We start from the raw sequence: 26,829 nt of genomic DNA, 5'->3' as shown, positions 1-26,829 counted from the left end.
AAAATATAAAGCACCAAATACAGTTAAACAAATTAAAAAAAAAAAACAATTTTTACAATTAAAATTAGAGTTTCTAAGCAAAAGCAATTCGGCCCGAAGGCAAGAAGGCAGATTTTTCGGTGCATGAAACTAAAAGTGTCCTTTTGGTACCGCTCATCAAAAAGATACTGAAATTAGCTGAGACACTGAACACTGACTTAATTCACTATTTTGCTAAGTTTCAAATATGGTTGCTATGGTAAGAAAAATTAGACTTAGCCGCACTTAAACAACTTTTAAATTGTTGATAATTCTACAACTATTGCATGCAAATTAACTAAACGCATAAACATCTTAACCAGAAGATAAGAACAATATAATTCGATCATTTTATGCGAAATTTACCAACACATAAGAATTTAAAAAAAAAAAAAAAAATAAGCTCACGGAGGCGATTCACAAAGTGTGTGTGTATATATATATATATATGTGTGTGTGTAATACTTATTTATACACTTTTGGTATACATTTCGTATACATTTTATATACTTTATTCGATAGGGGGGAAATGGATATTTTCGATGAAATATGACACCCGAAAATTTTCGCGATTTTAATAGTTCCTTTACTTCGTACAAGGAAGTAATTATATTTGCTAAAATTACCAACCGTTGATTTTTTAGGAGGTAATATGTAAGTTTGCAAATTTATTGAAATAAATTTTTAACAGAAAATTTGCATTCACTTTACAGTCTTATATCTTTGAATATGAGAATGTAAAACTGCATTTAAATAAAAAATTACTAAAAGGTGTGTTTTAATATAATTTATTTTCCTGTTATTGGAAAGATCAAGCTCCTATTTAACTAAAAATAAATAAATAAAAAATATATAAAGTGGAAATTTATTTAAATGATTTTAACGGAAAATTTTCAGTAATCTTACTTTAAATTTTTATTGTTTTCCTCGATGAACAATCCAGTCCGGGTTTCCAATTGACACCGATATGTGATACTTCAAATAAACATTTCAAATTTTAATAAAATCTGGGAAAATTTTAATTAAATCTGGGAAACTGAAAACAACTGTGTAGATTTTCTTCAGAATTTTTCTTAGCTATGCAACGATATGTAGCCCAACAAAGAATACTCTTACTATAGCGATATAAAGCCCCAAAATACTCATATTAAAATATAAATATGTATATAAAATATAGCGTTTAAGTGACTTGGCAATGAAACAACGGGTCAGTGTCCTGGAATCGACAAACGACCACACCCAAGACCACCAACGGCAAATGGCCCGCATTGTATCGGCCCCTGGGGGTTGAGGATCATCTGATGGGAGGTTAGTCTTCAGTTTACAAGCGAGTAGTAAGCAGACAAGTTTTTAAGAAAATAAAATGGAGAAATATTTAAGATTTTTATCATTCGCTTCAGTACTTTGTATAAACCTCTACACGTTTCAACCCAGTTCAACAGAAAGCACTCTGAAACTGCGATTAGAAGGATCACATGCAGTTTTTTTAAAGAAATAAGAACAATTACTAGATCAAAAACGTTTCTTAGCGTTCTATATTGAAATAACTGTTATTTACAAAATTAAGTGGAAAACAGTTTAATGTTGTTAAGAAATAATATACTTAAATTTTGTAAATGCAATGTTCTTAGAAATTCAGAACCTATTTCTCTTAAAAGTGTTGTTGAAATCAAAACTTTTGCAGTTAAATTAGTTCATATTCACTATCAACTAATTTAACTGCAAAAGAATGTATTTGAAATTACAATTAACTTGTTAAGTCAAATAAAATGTCTGTTCGCTTCCACGAAATTAAAAGTACAAAATTGAAATTGTTAATTTTTATGTATTGCTCTGTTATCTACAATAATTTTGCAATACAATTTCTAATTATCAACGCTGAATAATTAGAAAATGTAGGTTTACCTTTGATCTGGTAATACTATTTTAGTCCTATAATTCTAACAGACCTGAAGTGAGTTATCACTATATCTGAGATAACTGGCAAAGTCTTGAGAAGGTTATAATTATCTTTTACGTTAAACAGAACTTGGAACAGAAGTGCACACTCTTGTGCTACAGTAATCACAACTCGTGGTGATGTGTATAAATAGAATAGTGAAATTCAAATTAAACATAGAACAGTAATCAAAGACTACACAATTAAATACTCAACTACAAGCTGGCTCAAGATTTTACCGGGGGTCAGATTTAAAGTGTTGGCAGTGTCCGCAAAGCTGAATAATTACAACTATGAAAGCTGGCAGGAACTAATCACGTAGGTTGCACGCGACGCCATAAATTCTCTCTGTTTCAAATCTAAAAAAAACCTCAGCTAAAATACTCACAACTAATTTGCATTCTGTTGAGAAATATGAAAAGCAGAAGTTATAAGAAAGACTGAAATAATAATAACTGATTAATTAACATAAGATACGCTGCAAAATAATAACGTGGCTTTTGAAATTAATGCAAACTGATGCTTTATTTAAAAATAAACGTTGTTATTTTTAAAACCCAAAACTATAATCAGGTAGTAAAAATATTCACTATTAAATGCATAGCGCAATAACAGTAGATACTAAGGTATATTTAAGGAGCTTAACTCCTCAAAAATAATTTATTTGATTTACACTTTACTGCAAGTGTTGTTGTAAATCTGCGCTTCCCTCACAAAGTTAGACCTGTACTAAAATCCCAAAATTTTGCGAAACATTAAAAAAATAAAAATGTTGAAATTCCGAGTACAAGCACTTCACGCAAATTTATTATGCTGAACACAGTAATAGCTCACAGAACATTAACAGTTTATAAGGAATTCCTCCCGCCTTCTTAGCAAGCCTTAGTGGTGTGGTGGTCTGCACGCTGGGGGCGTATTCCAGAGGTCCGCGGTTCAATTCCCGGAGAAGGCGTTGCTAATTTTTCATCTTGCATGCCTCAAAAAATCCTAAAGTCTGTACAGTGGTGCTCGAACTAAAAGGGTGTTGGAGGATGATTCTCCACATCCAGGTTTTGGCGATTGGATCCCCTTTAAAAAAGGATTCCTTTAAAAGGAGGAGTATATAAGTTATTTCTCCCGCCTTCTTAGAATGCCTTCGTGGTGTGGAAATCTGAACGATGGTCGCGTATTGCAGAGGTCCGTGGTTCGATTCCCGGCGAAGGCGTTTGCTCATTTTTCATCTTTCCTGTTATCAATTAACCTAATGTCTCTACAAGTTTATTCTGAACTCGATTATAATTGCGGATAGGATGGTTTCTTATTTTCATAATTTTCTTTGCGTTCAATATAGATATCATCAAAGCTATAGGATTTACCGTAAATAATCAAATTAATGCAGAAAATGTTTTCAAACGTGATGTGCGTATCTTTTTAAGTACAGATGACCAGGACCTTCAGGGATGCACGAAAAAAAATTCTTAATTGAGGAAAAAAGCCTAGGCTTCAATTCGAGGACACCAAAAAAAAAAAAAAAAAGTCCCATGATGTTTATACTAATTACCAATTGAGAATCTTATAAGCATCTCCTAGGAGTAGCATTACGGCGTGAGAAACATATTACCCAATATGGCAGCGTGAAATCATTTTAAACGCTACTGGCACTGAAGAGAAAAAAAAAATGTGATTGTTTAAACAAAGAATGCAGTTTCTTCAATTTTAGTGAAATATTAGAATATGATATCGCTCTTGTCGTTGCATAGTCATTCTTCGTAAAAAGGAGCTAAAGTTTTACATAATTCTGTAATAAGATGAATGCAGTTCTAAATTTAAGATAGTGTATAACATCTGTTGAACTGGATATCGAAATATTACTCACATTAAAACACATTTAAAGATTATTCTGAAACAAATGTTGTTCATAAAATATTTTTACCTGTTTAAGGAGTATATTTCAAAATATTTTATGCACCCTGTGAATTAACAGAAAACAGGAGGAGCTCAGATCGATAAATGCTTGAAAATAAACACTAACCTCATCTGGACACAAACAGAGGATCTTCGACCAGGTGTATGCAAAAGTTTTTTAGAAAGGGCCAAATAGTAAAATTTCAGGATCAGCCGACCCTCTCCCCCCCAAAAAAAAGAAAGTTTTAAAAATTTTCTCTTAGGAATTTCTTATTTTATACATTTAGCTAACTCTTACTTATTAATCTATTTTTACCCCCCAAAACAATTCTGATGTTTTCACCATATGAACAGGTATTTCTTGTATTTTTATTTTTCATATCAAGTACAAAGCTTTTCCAGATACAAGTATAGGAGCCGGAAGACAGTATTAAAAGTTAGATTTCGTTATTTGTTGAATTTTTTTTTTTAATTTGACATAGCGAAACCTGAATATTTTTTTCATTTAAAACATTTCTGCAACTGAAAGTATATGACCATGACAAACGACTGCGAAAATAAAGGCCAGGTAAGGGGTGTGTATATATGCAAAATAAAAAAAGATGTAAATATAAATTATAATTTAAATTAGCAACAGCCCCTTAATGCTTAATTTGGGTATTCCCCTCTTCTAAAAAAATCATAAGATTTTTTGAATTGCATCATTTCGAGACTAATCCGTATCGTATGACTTTTACATAACGCTGGTAACGAAAATGGGACTAAAACAGCCAATTATACTTTTGCAGTATTATTAAGTATCTAATTCCAATTCAATGAAACCGAAGCTAACCGATTCTGAATTAAGATTTCAATGTAGGCACAGGGCACTTTTGCTCCTACCAACTGTTTCCGCAAAGATTCCTGCTTGCTGCCTTCCCTTCTTTCTCAAAACAATATTTAAAATGTAATTATTCTGGGACAGGTACGATCAATTTGCTAAGTATTTATGGCCAAAAATGTTTAGTGAAATGAAGATGAATATTTAATCTGCCTCGGCTAATAAAGGTTGGTCTTCATAATCGATTAAGATCTTAATATGTAATAATCATTAAAATCTACAACAACATTACATATCTGTCTTCCTCTCTCTCTATTAAAATATCTTTGGTACAGCTGATTACAATAAAAAAGCCAGATGAGTAAGCAGATGTTATAGCAGTCCTATATACAAAATTTCAACGTTCTACGGTTAATTGTTTTTGAGTTATGCGAGATACATACGTACGTAGAGATGTCACAAAAAATCCCTTTTCAGTCCTTTTACAATCCATTTTGGAAAAAAAGAGTCCTTTATTCTGACTGTACGTACAGACATGAAGCAAAAAAAAAATCGTCCATATGAGTTCAAAAGTGGTCAAAATGGATATTTACGTTGAAACATTTTTCGCGATTACAATACTTCCTTTAGTTCGTACAGGGAAGTTAGATATTATATTTACACAGCCATTACCTTCCAAGAATGAAATTATTTTCAGAAAGCTTCTTTATCTTATTATGAAAGATTTAGCAATTTCAAAGATCAACATTTATACAAATAAAAGCTTGTAACCTATTGTGAACATCCCGTATAATTTTAGTGAAAACTTGCTCTCATGGCATTGGTTCCAAATAGGTAAGATTTCAGAAAGGATGATAACAGCATAACAATGCAGCAGTTCTGTTTCAATCTGCCCCTCCCCCCAAAAATTTTACCATTTTCATTCATTTAAAGTATATATAACAGGTTTTTAGAGATGTCAGCATAAGGTGAATTCCGGACAGGCGCACTTTCAACCTTTATGCAATCAAATGGTCGTTATGTATACGGTTATGTATACGATATTATACGGATGGAAAAGCCGGGGATAGGCTTTAACTGATTTTATGCTCTAAAAGTATTTAAATGTTTACTTTTCGTGTTGCCCAGTAAGAATGAAGTGCTGTCCAGTATTACGCATATGTTTTAATTACGAGGAAATCCCGCATTACGCAAAAACCCTTAAAAAATCGAACATCGCAAACAAAAAGAAAAATACGTTAAGTAATTATTCAGCACTGAAATATATGGCATATTCATATAATTACAAATAAAATCATGCCATTTGAAAATGAAGCATAAAGATTCACTGTTTAGACAAGCTTTATTGCTTTATTTATATAAATTATAGGCTTTATTTATATAAGCTTACAAAGCGTATTTTGATATATTTAATTTGGAGATTATCATAGTCTTCATATCAAAAGCACATTGCGCATTTCCTTTTCATTGGCTTTATTCAAATTGTTTCATTCTTTTATTTACATTGCTTGCTTCCAATTCCTTGCAGATTAAAAGTAAAATCAAAATTAACTTTTAACTAGCACGTAAATTTAATAGCACAACTCATCTTTGGAGCAAGCGAAAAATACAACAAAATTTCCTCAAAGCTAAATAAAATTTTTTCTCTCTAATCTCAGTTCCTTACGGACCTTTATTGGACGTCTCTCCCATTTGTTTCATGCAATGGGAATAAGCAATACTATAGGAAATAAAATATGAATGATGATCTTTACTTTCCGATTAAAAACAACCACAGTTAAGAAACTGTATTGACATTATCTATTGCCTGACCGCCGTCGTCTGCCACTAAACCCGCCAGGTTGTTAACGAAGACGGAGAATTCTCCATTTGCGGCCTGTAAGGAAAAAAAATTCTTCAAACCAGCGGCATTTATTCTGCCAACCGAGCCCTTATTCGCCGCCCCAGCAGGTCTTCTAATAATGATGGAGGACCAAGTTTATAGCGACCATTAGGGCTATATGCCTGTAAAGTTAATGGTAAAAGGGGAAAGAGAATTGTTCGGCCGTTCATGGCAAACTTCCTTATTAGGGACACGACGAAGATGACGGCTTTGGACTAATAATCGCTTTATCAATAAACTGCGATGAAGAGGGGATCGGTTTGAAACGATATGAAGTCAGTTAATGTACTCTTTTTACCAGAAACAAAATATTTTATGTTTGGGTCAGAAAAGCTAACACAATCAATTCCCTAACATTAGAGAAGTTGAAGATTATAATTTTTAATTAACAAGCTTTTAGCTTTAATATCTCCAGGATTTCGAGTTCCACTAATTGTGTATATTTATGAATATGAGAAGATTTCTACTTACGGAGTAATATGTGAGTATATAACTGATTCATCAGCTAAATAGCCAATGCTTATCATCCCGTTTGCCCCTACAAGAATTTACAGATTTAGTAGCGGAAAGCTATAAGAGTACGTTTGCTTTTAAAGTTTAAATTTACTCCTAATCTTAGATTTTTGTGATCAGGCCTTAATTATGACATTTTTTCGACGTTACTTTCTATTAGGTCTTTTCCCTTTCAATCGCTTAAATGTACCTTACATTTGGTAGCATTCCAATTAACATGAAATCAGCATGTAATTCTACAAATTTTTAAACAAAATGCTATCTCTTTACCATAATTAGACTACAGACACAAAAATTCATCAAAGGTTACTGGGAACGCTCCAGTATAGTACAATGTTTCCCAGCCAGAGCATAGCATAAAACCCCATACGTCATGGTGTCTTCCCAAAATTTTTAATTTAGGTATTGCAAATCAAAAAAGCTTTCAGATATAAATATAATTATTAAACTAACTATAGTTTAATAATTTAACCAGAAATTTAAAAAAAAAAAAAAAAAACAGATCTAAACAATGGCGTCCAATTACAATGGAACCTTTGGAGAAGCGAAAGGATAGATTTTGCATGTAGTCAAATTAACCGTTTTAATACAAAAGAAGGAGAGAGCAAGAGGACACATTTTAGTTAACATTCTACATCAACATATATATACAATATAGATTGTAACGACAACCTAACCACCGGCATCGGAGATGCAGTGTAAGCAATTAATCTGCATGATGTCAGCCATCCGTAATTCCGTGTTTATTCGCAAATGATGAGTCCTGGATTAAAGCCTTCATCCAAACATTATTAACAAATAAAATCCAGTTAAAAACTTCTATTTATTAAAGATCTGGACAACCTCAACAATCTATGACCTTGATCATGTGCATATTTCCATCAAACTTCAATCAATGTCCGTTTTAGAGGTACTCATTGCTGCTGCTGTTATGCACGCAAAAGATTTAACGTCTTCGCTGGAATTTAATGTTACTGCAGAAGGTGAGATAAAACGAAGGCTCAGTTTTAGACGTTTCTCCATTTGAGTTTACGTGATTATTTTCTGAATGCTTATTCATTGTCGTAGAAAAAATTGGCACGTCACAGTTTAGATGGTGAACTAACTACCTAAAAAAAACATTAGTTTAAGCTGCATATTATTTATGATTAATACGAATGTAAAAGTGCTAAACGCTTTTTAAAGTAATAATTAACGATCTTAGTCTGTATAAAACACGAAATACTAGTGGTGAAAATTTCAAATACCGTTACGACAAAATTTGGAGTACTTTAAATTAAAGGCAAAGAATGGATTAAAAAAAAGAAAGGAATGAAACAAAAACTGAAAGCAAGTTTATTACATACATCAATTTTTGATATTTTCAGTTACGGAATGCTAACAATTTTATTTTCACTAATAAAATAGTTATTTCTATGCATAGAAAAATCCTTTAAGTGTAGCAGCATGCTGTCTATTGAATTATATTGTACTCTATTGTACGAAATAAAGGAAATATTATAATCGCAAAATATTTCGCTAACATATCCATATTTCAATGGAAATATCCATTTGGATGATTTTTTCCCTTGGCATCTGTATGTACAGGCAAAATAAAAGGCTTCTTTTTTTTTTTTTTTTTTTTTTCCTAAACGGATTGTAAAATATATTTAAAATGGGTTTAGAAGGAATTTTTTCATGACGCCTATACAAATTGATAGCCGTAGAACGTTGAAATTTTGTATATGGAACTGCTTAACATCTAGTTGTACATCTTCCTCTTTCATTGCAATCGACAGCACCAAATATATTAACTGGCTCAGTAAGCTCTGTATTTTCTTTTTATATGTTGGAAATTGTGCATTATTTGCTTTAAAAGTGATCAAATTGCGTTATTCTTATGTCCCGGTTAAGGATTTTACGCCTTTAGTTAATATGCATGCAATAGCTGTAGAACTATCAACAACTTTATAGTCTAAGTGAAGTTATGCCTAACGTGGCGCAAATTTGCTTACATTTGAAAATCTTAGTAGTGTAGTGAATTAATCAGTTGGAGCCCCAACTTCAGTGTCCCTTTACCCAGTTGGGGCCAAATGGGTTAAATTTTATCTTCTGCCTGCTGGCCGAACTGCAGGTTTTGGCGCAAAAACGCTAATTCTAATTGCAAAAACTGACTTTTTAACTGTAATTGGTATTTATTTTTTTAATTATTACTTCACAAATTTTTAATGAATATGCTTTGAGTTTTTATGTGTTTTTGCCTTGCCGCGGAGTAAGAACTGAATTGATTGAATGAGAAATATAGCTTAATAAAATTCGAGAAAATAAGTTTAAATAAAGTACAGCAATAAATGTATATAATTTAATAGGCTGTAGAAGGAAGTCATATGGTGTCCATATCAATTTTTTTTTTTATTTTGAATTCATTTGTTATATTAAGAAAATCAAATCTTTAATTTTTCTGACAGCTTAAATGTTAGACCCGAATTTTCCATAGAATGGCTGCTTTAAACCTCTTCAGCTGTTCTTATAAAATAACCCGTATAAAATTTCAATAATTACAGATTTGTATTCAAAAATCACGAAATATTACATAAGGTATCTAATATTATTGTCACGATGAATTCTTTTTTTATTGACAATAAATTAACATTAACTTGAGAAACAAACATCATCAAACGCAAGTAAGATCTTGGGTACTTTTCCGTTTTGCCCGCGCAGGTGATAAAGTCGCCAGTAATGGTACAACTGATGCCAAACGGAATATCCTCGCTGGTAACCTTTTACGCCTCATTTTCAAAAGAAGTCTCAGATTGATTGTTTCTTTCAATACTGGCATAAAATTACATAGAATTTATACCAGATAGTAGTCAATAAGGATGCAATCATACTGCTCACTCGAATGGGAAAATATGGAAAAGGCAAAGTCAAGGGTTAAATTCATCAATTCTAATGAGAATGCACTAGCGAAGTAAAGCAATGCGGTTTTACATAATTTCTGAGTAAGCTATTCGTACGAATTGAAATAATTCTTTCATTTAAACTTGTATTCCAAATGTTTGACTTGAAATTAATGTACATAATTACTGAGAAAATTAGATTTTTGTAGCGTAGTTTACACGAGATCACTTGGGGGTCACGTGATATGAACCGGCAAATCAGGATGTTGAACCATGAAAACATATAGTAAATTCTCAAATTAATGTCTTTTTACAAATTTATTGTCTTTATTTATTGGCTTTATGCCTTCAAAATAAAAAATTCTTAAGGACTAACATTTGTTAACATTTTTTATGTGTATACTGTATGTTGTCGCCAATAAAGCCTGCTTGGCGAGATTTGCGCCAGTGAAGCGGAATAGTACCAAATTTTGTTTGCATCAACTAGATTTTACATACAATTACAAATAAATTATAATACAGTAAAATAACGGTATCTTGAAGAAAATAGGGAAATAGGCCCTTTAAAACGTGAAGTATATAAGGTATTTTCTCCCTCCTTCGAGAATGCCTTCGTGGTGTAACGGTAGCACCCTCGGCGGGTATTCGAGAAGTCCAGGTTCGGGTCGCAGGAGGACATTGCTCATTTTTCACGTCTTCGGGTTTAAAATAACCTAATGACTCTACAAGATCACATTAAATTTTCCTTACTTTCTTAACCTCTACTAACGTATTTTACTTTATTTCATTTTTATTATATATTTAGTGCATTATATAATTTCGTTTTATAAATATATCGTCATGTAAATCATGACAATAAGGAAAAACCTAAAACTATTAAAAAAAACCTTTAAAAAGGCTGAGTTGTAAAAAAGTAAACGATGCTGTTATTTTCTAAAATTAAAATTGAACAAAAGGGAGGGAAGATTACTAAAGGTTTAAATTAAATGTATGCAAATTTCATTAACACAGTATAAAAAATATTTTTTGAAATATTTTTTCTGAAACGCGCGACGTTTTCCCCACCTAAACACCAAATTTATGTTTTATCCTCCCATAAATGTCAATATTTATTATTCTCAGTTTTATAAATATAGTTCGCCAGTGAAAAAAACCGCAGAAAATCTGAGGTAGTGGTTTCAGTAGTTCAAATCGGTTATTGAATAAGATGGCCGCATTCGACTTTCATGATTTTCTCCAACAGAACAAGTATTCCTTAAAAAATTCTCCACAAAGGCATTCTTTCAGGCAGACAGATTTCGAGTGTTTTGTCAAGAAAATTTACGAAGTGATCATTCTTATTTTATTTATTGGCGTAATTTTTGTATCCTGTAATTCGGAATTTTTGATTGAAATTTAAGACGGGACTAGAATTTGTCTGATAGCCTAGGAAGTTTAACCTAATGTTTAGATAAGTGTAATTTGGATTTAACTTTATGCATGATACACTTATTCATATACATTTTATAAAATATATTTTTTAAGTTGTTCAGAAATAATATACAAAAGTGAAAATGCGAATAAATGTAATATTAACATACTTTCTTAGTATTTCTTAGTATTTTAATATTAACATACTTCTTTACTTAACATACTTTAACATTCTTTCTAACAAATTATTTTAACAATTTTAATTCGTTTATTCTGGTTTTTATTCTTAACTTAATTTGATTCAAAATGCAAAGCTATCTCCCTTGAATTATCCTACTTTTTAGATTTACAACTTAATCAAAAGTAATTCTCATTACAATCAATTTATGAAAAGAGCACACTTAGCATAACTAGCCTTCTAACACTTAGCTAATCAGATTTCAGAAGTTGCATCTGGAATACTTCATAGCGGGTAACTTTGGATCTTTACAAGAAGACTGAAATCCGTTTTGAACTCCTTGTTTAAAGCTAGATTTCGGGAAATTTTGTACCGAGTTCCCGCGTGTGGAGAGACTGGAATGTTGTGTTCTAGGAGAGGATGGAACAGAGGCCGGATGCAGTCCATCATACCCGCCCACTGGCCACGTGGGAAAGGTCGGCTAACTCACTTACCACGACTCGTTAGCCATTTTCGCGCCTCGAACGATGGCAGATCGAAAAGTGTAAATTGACCAAATGGTTCATCCACAGATTTAGAAAGGAGTTTTTTAAGCCGATTTATTATAGATACTATAAGTTTTCTCTTTAATTTGGATGCATGCATTCGGAAACCCAGAAACTCGAAAAATACCCCATAAAATCGTTTAATGGCGCTGCAAACAATAAATTGCGTTTTAACGTTATCACAGATTCTTTGAAGTTTATATATATATTAAATTTTTTCGAAAGCCAAAAATTTATTCTTTCACAAAGTTCTAAGAGTTGCACTCAAGACACTAATTTTAAATTCGCTGTCAACAAAATTATAACCGTAATTTTATTCGAAACGAAATTACTATTTTTTGAAATTCGATCGTTCACATACTCATCTTTTTCATGTAGTAATTGTAGCCTGTGTTTCGCCAATTAGTATATTTTTGAGCTTAATAATTGTAATTATAATGCGCAGCAAGAAATGAAAGAAATGAAATGCAACAAGAAATATTACAAGTTTTTGTAACATCTTTTTAAAATTAATGCTCTGAAAATTGTATTTTCAGAAACTGTTGGCGATTCTTTGCTACAGCATTAAATACGACAACATAACGTTTGAAACTACTGCGAATTTATGTTTTCATGCAATTCAAATAAAGTTAATGGAATTTTTATTTCTTTGATATTCAATTTTGCCCCTGAAGAAGTTGGAAAATGATAATTCTTCCTAAGCAAGAGGCAAGGTTTTCTTCCAGATGTTGTTTTGTGATATTTATACATTTTGGGTTTAATATTGGTTACATAGTTCTGTTTTTATTACAGTTTCATAATTTTTAGTGTTTGTGCGTTTTAGATTTTTAATTTTTTGACCGTGTACTCTACGGTTTCTTATAAATGAACTAATCTAAAAATTCTAATGAATTCAGTACCTTAATGCTCATAAAAATGAATAACTTGTAGAGTCATTTAAAAAAAAATGTTTTTCAAAGTCATGAAACAAGAAATCCTCAGTGCCTGCGCTGAGATTTGAGCTCCGGACCTACCGAATACGTGTTAAGCTAGCTTCCAGTTACACCATGAAAGCACGTGGAAAGGATGGAGAAAATACCTTACATACTCTCCCTTTTAAAGGGCGACTGGAGATTAAAGGATCCAATCTCCAAATCCTGGTGGTGAGGAATCACCCCCTTTTGGTCCGGGCTCCACTTTTTAAAATTTTTAGATATCAGGAAACTGAAGAAATAAGTAGTACCCTCGCCGAGATTTGAAATCCGGATCTTCCGAACAACGCTTCAAGAGTGCTTTCAGTTGCAGAACCTGGAAAGATGGGAGAAAAGTCCACATGGAAAGACATGCAGAAAGAAGGAAGAAAATTATTTTATAAACTATCAATTGCTTTCAACTCCTAAACGTGTCTGTTTCTGGGTTTCTTTTTTTTCTCCTTTTTTTTTTTTTTTCTTTTTTTTCTTTTTAAATACAATGAATTTTGTGTTACTAAAGCCGCACAAACTGTTAAGTTAAAAAATTTAATTAAAATGCAAACAGTGATTTTCTTAAATTCCCCTCATTACTGTGTCTCACACGTATTCAATAGGATACAAAATACAGTAAATTTATAAATTTAGTATAAAATAAAAAGGTATTAGGAATATAAAAAATATAAATAAACTGTATAATAATTTAACAGCTTTAAGTATAAAGATTTATAACATTGCCAAACATATTACAGTAATAATCCTTTCTTCTTTTAGTTGCCTAAAGTCTTTTCAGCATTTCAGAAAAATTCCGAATTAAAACTCGGTGGGTTCTTCGAAATGATATTAATTATAAGAAGGGAAAATATGTAAATACTTTATTATTGCAAGGCATCAACCCTCACAAACATTGCAGTTCTTCAAATGCTCAAATAATGAATCCAATGAAGACTCGAACCAATGCAAAACAAATTTACATATCTCAGAAACATTTGCTATTGTCTCAAACGAATTCTTATTCCTGAAAAGTAAAAGTTCAAATGAAAGGCTAATTAACTACATTCGAATGTGTTAGGTGCATCCATATAATGAAATATTTAACATAACTTGACTAATTCTACTTTTGTTTATAAGGTATTTCTCCCGCCTTCTTGGCATGCCTTCGTGGTGTGGTGGTCTGCACTCTAGGCGCGTATTCCAGAGGTCCGCGGTTCGATTTCCGGAGAAGGCGTTGCAAATTTTTCATCTTGCCTGCTTCCAAAATACCTAATGTTCAGCGTTTATTTTAAATGAAACGGCTAAATGAATTGAGAAATTCAAACAATGCGGTCTCTTTTCTTTAAGAAAATATTGTTTCACCCAAATAATACATAGGTAAATACAAAACGTTTCCAGCCTGATATACTTCTATAAGAAGGAGAAATTTTAATAGTTTATTTTTTTAATACGAACTCCTTGCGCTTCGATACACTTTTCATGTCATTTAATGATTTAATGAGCAACCTAAAAACCTCTGTGCCCCTAAAAAAACATCAGAAGGTTTATCCAGCTCACTGACGTTGTCATCATAATTAAACATCTTCCCCCAAAGATCAGATTGATCGGTTTTCAAAACAGAAAAGATACACTTGAAGTTATACTTGGAATGGAGTGAAAATCAACTAACTACATTTCTTTATTGCTTCTTCAGAAGTAACAGCCGAATGTATAAAAGCACCTTTTTCAAACACTGTTTATAAATTAGTAATATTCCTGTTATATTCTTATAATGATATAATAAATATATCATTTCATAATTTCAAATCAAATGCTTTCCGAGATGAGCTACACAAATAACTGGGCATTTCCCTCTTCAGTAAAAATTTAAAATAACAAAATGAATTTAAAAGAAATAAAGTGCTGACAATAAAAATCATAGAAAAGTGATAAATTTATTTAGAGTAGAAAACCGATTTTTCAAACTAGTAACCAAAACAGGGATAACTGATATTCTAGATCGAATTTATCTTCAAAAACTTTTTTTAACTTATGCTGACAATGTGCATCAAAATTTCAGAAACACAAACAACTACAACTACATCAAAATTTCAGAAATTTCTAATGGAATATTATAAAGCTGTAGTCCATTAATGAGAATTATCATGTTTACAGAAATATTTCAGAGATGATATGGGCAATTAAATAAAAAAATCGACCTTCTTTTTATCAGAGGCCACAGTTATAATACTTTGAGTAAATATTGACTGACAATTACAGTATTCGTCAGTTAAGTGATACTAGACGCGGAATCTTATGACAGTGCATTTTGCATATTTTGTAATCTTTAAAATAAATTTATTCGCGTATTAAACAAAACGCTCCTAAAATAAAATGCCAAAAAATGAATTGGAAGGATGGATACAAGCTATTTAATACAGCAAAAATATAAGAATACTCAAAAGCAAAAGTAAGTAGGAAAGCTAAACATTTAATTTGCTATAAATATGTTTTATTTATATAAAAATATATGCGGAAAAACCTTACACCTAACACAAACACAGAAAATTTTTAAAATATATGAAAATTTTTAACTCAAAAACTTTTAGTTTCAAATAAATTCTCAAATAACAGTACTTAAAAAGTAAACCCAGTTGAAATCTAACCCCGTAGTCGATTTACAATTATCTCACTTCTGTGCGAATTAGAATGAAACTTCTTTTAACACTAAGCTACAGAAGCAGCTCTGAGTAATTTCCAGTTAAGAGTGTCAACTGGATGGCTTGATCGTTTGACTGGCGTTTGTGTAGTTACGTAACCTGACAGGTATAAAAAATGCATATTTATTAATTTATTTTAATTATGGAATGTTTAACAATGTTTTAACAATTGTTCAGAGAAAAAAGATTGTTAGATTTAAAACTGGCCTGTCTTTGAGTCAACTCCAACAGAAGCTAATCAGATATGAAGAAAATTGATTTTAGTGACTAATGTTCGTGTTTTTGGAACGGATTTTCTTTTAGCAGTTGGACAGAGATAACGAGAGACCATATGCATACCATAATAAACATCGCAATGAAGTTTTAAAAATTATTCTTAAACTACCTTAAATTTATTAAACTTCACAAGTTTACTAATTTTATAGAATAATGCAATAAACATTTAACTGTGGCAAACACGCTTTCATTCATTTAAGGCAGTCTAAATGACTGATAAATAATTAATTTTAAATAAAGTATTTTTATTAAATTTTTCAGACATGTTTTTACCTCTGTAACAGCAGTAATCTTTCTACAGAGTTATTTACAAAAATGCCGTAAGTTTGAAGGCAAATGTGTTTTTAAATAATGCACTTATATTAATGATATGCATCAAGAAGTTTAAAGTATGAAGTTTTTAGAGGGCCATGAGAAGGGTCATTTGCAGATAAGCACTACATTTCCGTCTCTCTCACTTCAGAGGTACAGCTCAGGTAGAATAATTCAAATATTTTATAACGTGACACGTGCGGACATTGGTTAGCATAATAAGTTTTATTAGATACTATTTACAAAGAAAGCTGGATACAAGAGGATCACGTTAAAACATTCAACGGAAAATCACTTAATTTCGATTACGGATTAGAATTTTCAATGCTTAATTTTAATCGCTATTTCCTTTAAAGTTCAACAGCTGTACCTGCGATTTTTATTTCCGTCAAATTTCGCACTTGTATTAATCTGTCTAATTAAGCATTCATCGCAATATGTTGGATAACATAAAAATTTCGGTTTCTCATAAAAGTTACGATTTTCATGACAATTAGAAATTCTGACCGAGCTGAGAAGACGTTTTCATTACATATTAATAGCTCAGACAAATAAGATTTCTATATGGAACTGACACTTAATAAGTAGGTAATAGGCGCCAATTTTCTGCGAGTTCCACCTGTAAACATATTAATTAATTCTCAGTATATGAACTTTATTCTCACTGCGATCGTAAGAAATTAACTGCTAAATGAATGCTCGGTGTGTTATTTATTGTAGTAAAATACAGAAGTTTTGTGTTATGTTAAAAATACACACATATCTAAAGAATGAATGCTAGCATATAACTTTTTTTTCAGTTGGCAAGGCATCGTAAAGATAAAAGAATTAAAATAATAATAATAAAGCTTAACTAGTTTATTTCATTTACTTCTGAACATGTGCATGAAATCGGGTTGAACAACTGTAACAACTTTTAAAAAGTGCTATGAAAGTAAATGAAAGAGAAACATATAATTTTTAGACTTCTACGTATCTCGCCTTAAAGTCTCTGTTTATTCATAGGGTAAAATAATGGCATAAATGAACTAAAGAGAACATATCTTTTTTTTCATGTACTCAATTCAACATACCTGAAATTAAACAAACAGGATGTATTTGCCATTTAAAATGTTATTAGAATGAATTATTTTGTTAACATTTTGACGCAAAAAATGTCTGCTTCTTAAAATGTCTTTTGTTCATTGAAATGACTAAAGATTTATACTGATATACAGAATGAACCACTAAGATACCTTGTTTAATTTTCCTTTACTTTGAATGCATTGTTTTTTTCCTCTGTTCTACCAAAAAAAACTTTAACAGAAAACAAAACAACAACAAAGAAAAAAATACTACAGAAAATTTCAATTATTTTTTATAGAATTTTCAATGACCAAATTATATAAAAAATATAATGAAGTGTTCCTTTTAAGACTTCTCAAATGCAGTAAAACCTGTCTAATCGCCCTTTGCTCTTAAACGAGATCCCCCTAAATTAAAATAACTGAAGGAAAATAATACTGAATAAAGTAATCTCTAAAAACAAGTCTTCTCCATTTAATGACTGACATTTTTCATTATTTTATTTTAAAAGGTTAATACATGTTTTACCAGAAAACTAACGATCAGAATATATTGCATAAGTGCATAACATTGAAGTGTTTTTGTTCTTTAATATACTGCCAATTAAAAACAACGTTGTAATATGACAGTTAATTGTAGGATGATAAATAACCAAAAGGTCAAGGCTCAAAGACTAAACTACAACACTTATCGCCAAGCTATAGTTGAAAAGCAGTAATAATCTGTTATGCTTTTATGTTCGTCTTTAGATCTCTATATTGATTGATCATAAAGGGTGTTAAATTTGTAGTAATATCACTCATATTCATTCGCTAAAATAAAACTTAGGTATGCAATTTATACTAAATATTGAATTTTCATCTTAATGAACTCTGCTCTTTTGAAAAGAAGAGAATAAAAAGCATACATAGAAAAAAGGTAGCACTGGTAAAAAATATAAGATGTTGTTGTCTCTAATTCCAAATAATTTATGCACCAGCCGTTATTAATTAAACGAAATTAGGTGATGGAATGAGAAAAATATCGCTTAGATTAAATATGGATTTACTTAACAAATTTAACTGAAGTAAGTAAATCGAAAATAAAAGACATTTTCTTTCTAGTTTCAAAAATATTAAAATCTAATGCCGTTTGGTTATAAGACAACATATTTTACTCCATAGTGATTATACATCATGTCCACAAAACTTCTTATCCAGCACTTTTTAAAAATATATATTTAAAAATTAAGTTTCATTGCAACAGATTTAAATTCCCTTATCTCGTACATTATTTAAATAGGTGTGCGAAGTGCACTTATTTGAAATCAAGAATGACAGTTCTGTAAAAAATGAAATTATATTTCCAACCACAAAAATATTTCAAATGATAGAAATATTCATGCTTTGGAAGGAAAATTTATACTCTAACCGTTTGAAAATATACAAATTACTAGCATGAAAATATTTTTGTTACTTCATTTATCACAAAATATTAAATTAGAGAATGCTACACACTAGTAAATCACAGAAGAATATCACTGAATGACATTTAAGAATAAAAATGAACCTCGAATTGTTCTAATGTATTTTAAACCTACTCCTAAAGACAGGAAAATAATGTCTAAAGAAAATGATGTTACATTTTGAAATCAAAAATTTCGGTTTATTTTTGTAGTACAAGAGTCACACCTTTTGCATTTTATTTCTTATAATGGGAATGAAATGTTCCTAAATATTAGTATAGGAACCACGCGGCCATATAAAACTTTAAATTTCGTAATTTTTACAAAATTGATTTTTTTAAGTTTAAATTGCTACAGCATGAATCTTTGAATCACTTAAAATATTTAGGTATTTGAAAGTATACTTCTAGGATCAATGATTTCGAAAATAAAGACCGGATAAGGACTTTAGCGTATACGATGTATAAGGTAATAAGAGCTTTTAGTTTTATAGAATCCTTCCAAGAATTTAATAAAGTGCAGAAGTGTGTAAAGTCGAAATGAGATCTTTTCATTGTAGCCTGCAGTTCATTTATACCTTGTTATATTATATAATGGCAATTAGAACTCTACAGGGTCATCCGGAAAGTTCTGCTTTTTTCAAATCAAAGCGCATTTTCTTCTAATTAGTACTGTTGATAAGGCGTGATCTTGATTGAGGCGTATATTTAAAAATTGTCTTTCAGCTCATGTTGCTTAATTCTTGCATGTATTGTTGTGTAATTTTTCCCACAAGTTTGTCCCAGTTCCCAAAGAATGAAGAACCTTGTTATATTATTCATCATGTTATGTTATGAAGTTCATTTTCATCATGTTATGCTCCTTTATTTTAAAAAAGGAAAAAATGCCAGTCAGACTGTTTGTAAAAGTTGTGCTACGTATCGACAAAATGGTGCTTCTGGATGGCACAGTCTGAAGGTTGTTTGAGAAATTTAAGCGTGGAAATTTCAGCTTCCAACAAAATATACGTTCAGAATGACCATCCAGTGTAAACAAGTACCTATCGCTGTAAATCCATGTTATACAGCTCAGAAATTATCAGGCAGTCTAAACATTCCAAAAAGTACAGTACATGATCATTTGAAGAAGATTTGGTATCTATTTTTAAAATGACTCATTACCGGGGATGAGAAGTAAATACCATGAAATAATGTTACAAGAAAAAGTTCATGTGGTCAGCCAGGATAATTTCCTTTGTACCATCGAAAATGGCTTTCACTCTAAAAAAGGAATGCTTTGTGCATGATGGAACTACAAAGAAACTGCAAACTAAGAGCTGTTGTCACCACAAAGTGCACAAAACTGACCAGTTTTTGAAGTTTTGTGCTCCATAATGATGACATTCATGCTCAATCCCACATTTCGGTGAATGTCAAGATAAACACTTATTGAGCATAGCTGCGATGTTTTGTAGCACTTCCCCACGTTTACTACACATTGCTTTTTGGATTTGCATTCCTTCAGATCACTTCATAATTCTCTGAACGGCCTGGAGTTCACTTCCTTGAACAGTGTGAAAGAACACCTCGATAATTTATTTATTTTCCGGATGACCAAATATTTTTCTATATGTGCTGACATTTATTCTGTAATTCGAAACAGAGCTAATGACAGCTTGCCAATAGAATATTTTTTTTATAAAAATAGTTATGCTAAAGCAATAACATAAATCCTTTTTTTTTATTTCAAATAATTCTTCGATAACAGGCTATTATCTGCTAAAGGTGGCAAGGTGGCGCTGCCAGAATTCTTAATCATAGGAGAATTTTTTACCGGTTTTTTTTATCTAATATTTATAATACAGTCATACTGAAACATAACATTTCATAAATCTATGATATCAAAGTTTTCACATTATGCAAAATCATTAAATTTTTTTAAGAAATTGCTGTCTAGTTAGTTACATTATTGAAATGAATTCAGATGTAGAAATTCAAAATACATGCTGGAAAAGTCATTAACGCATACAAAGGAATTCAATTTCTCAGCAATGATATTATCAAAATTAATTGATATATAAAAATTCAGAATACATGCTAAAAATAACACGGCAGTGAACATAATTTAAGACAGCTAAAGAAAAAATATGGCAACATATATATCAGAATTTATAACCTGTTATGTTAATGAACTGTAGTTTCATAGAAAAAAGTTATAATCCGCAAATCTTTCTTAATGCATATTCCCTTTTTTCAAAAATATTTACGACACACTGCTGTGCCGAGATCGCATAAGATTAAAAATTTTCTGTACGATATTATGCATATATTAGCACGAGCACCTTTGTATGAATATATAAATACCAAAAAGAAAATATTACTGTTATGGAAAAGAAATGCTGTCTATTTTGGTACTTCATTAAATTTTTTAACTTTTGTATTTAGTAAATTTTGAAAGGGATATACAGGGAAACGAATGCATTGATTTTTACTGCTAAAACCGTTGCTACTATAGTTTTCTACTATTAAATCATTTCCTACTATTTTGCCAAATTCTGAATTCCTTTTAAGAGCAAAATGCGATCTTTAAATGCAGTCTTTTTAATCAAAAACAATGAGATACGTTTCGCAACAGAAGAAGAGAAAGAATAACTTTGTTAATTTACATTAGCTGTACATAAGTCACGTGATCGTTGAAGCCATTGGAATGTATCTTATTCAAAAGAGTTAAAAAATGTAAACTCTATCTGATAAGCTTATTATTATATAGCTTATTATTCTAACAAGACACAGGCCACGAATGCTTAGTAAAATAACCAATCAGACTCAAAATCCTTATTAAACCCAACTGCATGCCGAGCAGCGTTAATATCCGATGGCCAGGGAATATCTCTGTTTCTGTTCTGCCCTCATTAAATTTTCAATTCAATAATTTTCGCTAATGATACACAAATGATACATAAGAAGTACTGCGTAACAGCAAACATGAAAGCTAATGCCCATTTGACATTCAATTAAATAATTTAATAAAACTGTTTAATAACGGACAACAAAGAAAAACATTTACTGGTGTAATGTGTTACTTTTTATATTAAGGAAAAAATAAAGCAATATTTAAGTAACAATAAACATAACCTTACAAGTTGATTCTGTTAAATAACGGCAAAATACAGAGAAAAAACTGACAGTTAGCAGGGTACATAATTAAATAAATATATAGATAAATAAATGCATTTCCAGATACAATAAAAGATGAAAATGGAATTTTAATTAATTTTAAAATGAAAAATGGGAAAAAAGAATTTACCTTGGCATGTACAGTCTGTGGACAGGATATTCCTCTTATAACGCCGCGATAAGAACTGATATCCCATTTGCTGAAAAAGTAAAGAATTAATATGAGAATAGCAAAATTATAACAAATAAAATCGGCCTCTGCTTCTTAAAAAGTTGATGGCAAACGAAAAGTAGAAATCGAAGTTAATGCAACTTTTTTATTTTGTTTTTATAAAAATTTAAAATAATTAAAATGACAGACAATTTGAGAAAAATCTATCTATTACAAGATGTATTTATCTATTTGTAAAGTACACCCAGTAGTTATATAAAATATAATAAATATGCAGGTAAAAATTAGCTAAATATTAAAAAGTAATATCGATAAATAAAAATAGCAAATACATGGTTTAATCCCAACTTGAGGCTTATATCACATTGTTTAAATTTCAGAACAAAGTGCTAAAATCAAACAATAAGATTAAGTTAGCTTAACAATCAAAATCCTCAATAAATATAAAATTAAATATAAATAAGCACAGACGCAAAAAGCAAACAGCTGTAAATTATAAAAAGCACATTTTTCGAATAAAATTTCTTTAAACTACAAATCAGGATTAATATTTTCCTTTTAGCTTTTGAAATTTTTTATAAGAATTAATAAATAAATCTTTCACATAAAAATAGTTTACAGGCGAAAACACTGTGGACGAAAATGTCGAGGAGAAACCAACGCTAGGCGGTCATCACACAAAACATTGTGGCAGAAAGAAACAAGAGGAAAACATCGTATTTCTGAAACATCGTGACATGTACATCATCATCGTCGAAAATACAGCGGTTCAAAAAACGCGGCAGTTTTAAAAACATCGTCGCAGAAAATATCATAGTAAAAATAAAAATATCTACAAATCATCGCAGGACGTGTGTATTTTAGGCTTTACGTATTATAATAAATATATATTCGGATAATAATTTGTGAACTCAAGAAGGAAAGAAGAATATTTTACCTCTGTATTTCATATTTTTGAATTAACTAATAAATTTATGCTAAAGAAAAACAAGAAGGAAACTTTAGCATTCAAAAACTGAAAATGACCAGAAAATTAATGTTATGCATATCAGTTAATATTATTTTCATTTTATACAAACTGATAAATCTCTTTTATAAAGTTGTATTGGTAGATTTTCATGAAAAATATAATCTTAAAAAAGATTGCAAAACAGAAGATGACAAAAGACTACGAAAGAGAAATCGCAGGGATATATATGCAAATCAATTAACTTTAGATTTGTTGGTACTATAAAAATGACATATAAAAATTAAATTATATTTATTTTAAATATTAATTAAAAAGCAATTAAATTATATGTTATTCAATTACCCAATAAAATACAATTTTCAGTAAAAAGAAATAAAAAGGCAAACATTTGACTATGTTGATGTATTAATTGGAACGACAAATTAGATTTTGTTTACAATCGATCAACCGTAAGTGACGCTTTACTTAAAGCTCATTGCTGTTTTCAAACATGGAAATGGTGCTGATCATATGCTGGGTACATCAAATTTTTTTTCAATACCTTTTGTATAGAATAAACTTAAAAAATTTGTGACTATACTTTCTAGTTTCAGTTAAATCACAAATTGCCAAATTTGTTTCTCATTGAAATTACGTTTACTATTAAATAAATACTATTGAATTTTAAATGAATGTCCTATGGATTATGTTAAAAAAAGACACTATGAAACTTTCTAGTATTTAATAGTAGTAGTCTATAGTACTAATAGTAATTTAAATGCATTTATAAAAAAAGGCAATTTATTAAAAAATAAAAATAAAACACATAATGTTCCCCAAATAATCATAAATTGTTAATCTCAGAAATCCTGTTATGGAAAGCTATCAATATCAGTGGTAATCAACTAATAGCCGACATATTCTTTATATAAATACCAAAATTCCCTTGGAATGTCTGCAAAATTTTTTACTAATTTATATAAGATTATTTCTTCATGCTTGTAATTTTGGTAGTTTTTTTCACTTCCTGGGAATTTATGCAGTGCAAAGCTAATTTTAATTATTAAAAATCTATCAATGAACTTAAATATAAAGGGTGATAACACATTTTTGTAACGATTTTGCAAAGATTTATATATAAACAAACCTTAGAATTTTATTTTCTAATATCTTCAGCTTGATAGCCCTTTTGTTGAACTATCATATTACATCTTAATTTCCAAGATAAAAGTCCTTTTCTTGAAATAGCAAGGTTGATTTTATTACACTCCTCCTTCACAATCTTCCAGAGTCCATCCAATGTTTTGGGATGCCGTTTATAAAGAGCTTGTTTCAAAAGTCCAAATGCATAGTAATCCATAGAAGACACATCAGGGGACTTGGGTGGAATAGCTTCAATTCCGGTTTCATTTCACATTTTTTCAAAAAAACAGAGCTGTAGATATAGATGTATGGCTTCGAGCCTTATCCTGATGGAACTTAACACAGCGAAGATTGTTTGGACAAAGAGATGGAATTTCTTCTTTAAAAATAGATGTTAAAACATATTTCTGATAGTAATCCAAATTAATTTTGACATTTTTTTCTAGCATTTAAGTTCCTCATTTTAAGTTACTTGTTTTAGGTTTTCCGTTGTGAGAGAATACAATAATAATAACGATAAAACCTTTAGAAAAACTTCCCTTGTTTTCTCTGAACTAACATATTAAATATAAGTCTTTTTCTCCTCTTTTTTGGTAGTAAATCGATCTTTTTCTATTGCAGTCAGGGAAGTATATCCAAGCCTCATCAGTTGTAACTACATATTTCCATTTTTCACCAGCCAGATAATTTTCATGCAGCAATCTGCACATAGTCTTACGCTGAGAAACATGTTTCGGCGTTAGGCGATCAACATCATGTTTTTTCTTTTTTCTTTTTCGTTTGTTTGTTTGTTTTTGTTTTGTTTTTTGTTTTTGTTTTGAGTAGCTTTAAATCAAATTTTACATATATTTTTTCCACAGTTCTTACAAATACAGCTGATTTGCAATAGTTCTATAAGGTATTTCTCCCGCCTTCTTAGCGAGCCTTCGTGGTGTAGTGATCTGCACGCTCAGCGCGTAATTGAGAGGTCCACAGTTCAATTCGCGGCGAAGGTGTTGCATATTTTCCATCTCTCCGGCTTCCAAAAAATATATCTAATGTCTCTACAGCTCTTTTTTTTGGGGGGGGGCTATTTTTCTTTAAAACATGAGATGCGACTTTAGATTTAATAAGAGGTGTACGTACCTTTGTTGAGTATGCATTTTTTGCCTTTTTCCCAGTCACATATAAACTTTGACACTTCTTTTCTTTCATATTAATTATGTCACTTATTTTACGTAGAAATATTAACACCAGGCTTTTCACATCTTTTTTTAATAATTGAATAAGATTATTTCTCTTCGGACAGCGCAAAAATATAGCCTTCGATCCATTGTTTATTTTTCAGAGACATTTTAAACAAAATAATATTTTTAATGCTGCAGACGATAATTAAACCTTATTCCAATTTGATGCCAGTCACGTTTGTTATAAAAGTTTTACCATGCCAGGAAAATCTTATCCTTATGCGCCTTTTAGGCTTCATTCTCACTCAGCTGGTTAAATTACACTTTTGTGTAATAGCTCCGGCGATATGTTTGTTGAAGTTACAAAATAAATGAGATGTAACTCTGTTACGTGAAGCTAGCGCCAGAGCGTCGCTATGATAAACAAATATAGTGAATTTTAAAGAGTGTATTTATTCTTTTGTGGTTTATGCGCTATCGGGGAAGTAAATTTAATTCAATCCAATAAGGTTAAATGAAATGCAAGAAAAAATGCATATAAATTTAATATTCCGTACAAGGACGTCATGTGGTGTACACATCAGATTTTTTTAATTCTAGTGTTTAGTTGTTCCATTTATCCTAAAAATCAGTTCAATACCAAGTTTTCGTTTGAATTCATTATTGTTTTGTTTATTTTCCCATTTCATCTTTCCAGTTGCATGATTCTAAATTTCTATATTTTTTGTATTTATAAATAGATTACACCTTAATTCATCGTAAAGTAACAAAACAGTTCATTGTCTTAATAGTAAAAATTAATAAAATTAGACAAATAATGTGTTACGATACAAACAATAAAACAGCGTACATAACCAAAAATGAATAACTTAATGTCTAGACATCTTAATAACATACCACTAATAATCAACTTTTAATAAACAACAGTCCTCTGTAATTAAAAATTCATTGTCTTACTTCCACATAAATAATAATTAATTAAATGTTAAAATTATATTAACACTTAATTAACTAATTAATAACATTTTATGGTAAAAAGCTTCCAGAAGCCGGAAATCAAAATACAGAGTAACTTTCTCAGGCTTTGGAAATAATTTTAATTGTACAAATCTGTGTATTTGTGAAGCGCCAGTGACTCACACGGTTTCAAACTATACAAAATTGTGAATTATATTCTATGTACACGGCTGCGAAAAGTAAGGCCGCTCTGATGCACATGGCAGTGATAGGTTAAGTTTAATTTTTGATGCTGTAAATTATTTAAAAACTTTCTACTCGAGGTGTATAAAATACATTACTAAGAGCAGCTTTCATTATTTATACTAATGGCATAAATAACTAGTAGTAACAGTTCCAATAATTTGGAAGTAAGTGAAAACTCTTTCAGCGCACTGCTAAGCCATCACTCTTCTCTTCTGTATATTTTATGAGCAATTTTA

General features: G+C 30.5%; 1 protein-coding gene across 9 annotated transcripts in view; it reads right to left on the bottom strand.

Moving 5' to 3' along the window:
* The window catches only part of LOC118188117 (uncharacterized), a 343,874-nt gene that overhangs the window by 209,324 nt on the left and 107,721 nt on the right, over nt 1–26,829 (bottom strand). For all 9 annotated transcript variants that reach the window (XR_015039676.1, XM_085811536.1, XM_085811539.1 and 6 more), the window contains exon 2: nt 22,091–22,160. Coding sequence is in view for 8 of the 9 variants with exons in the window: in XM_085811536.1 (XP_085667662.1) it covers nt 22,091–22,160 (70 nt within the window). In the remaining variant the exon portion in view is untranslated. The remainder of the gene's footprint in view (nt 1–22,090; nt 22,161–26,829) is intronic.

This window comes from Stegodyphus dumicola, chromosome 2 (assembly GCF_044657685.1).
Source record: "Stegodyphus dumicola isolate Sdum_Otavi_A_Nest chromosome 2, ASM4465768v1".
Lineage (NCBI taxonomy): Eukaryota > Metazoa > Arthropoda > Arachnida > Araneae > Eresidae > Stegodyphus > Stegodyphus dumicola.
This window is presented reverse-complemented; position numbering and strand designations above follow the sequence as displayed.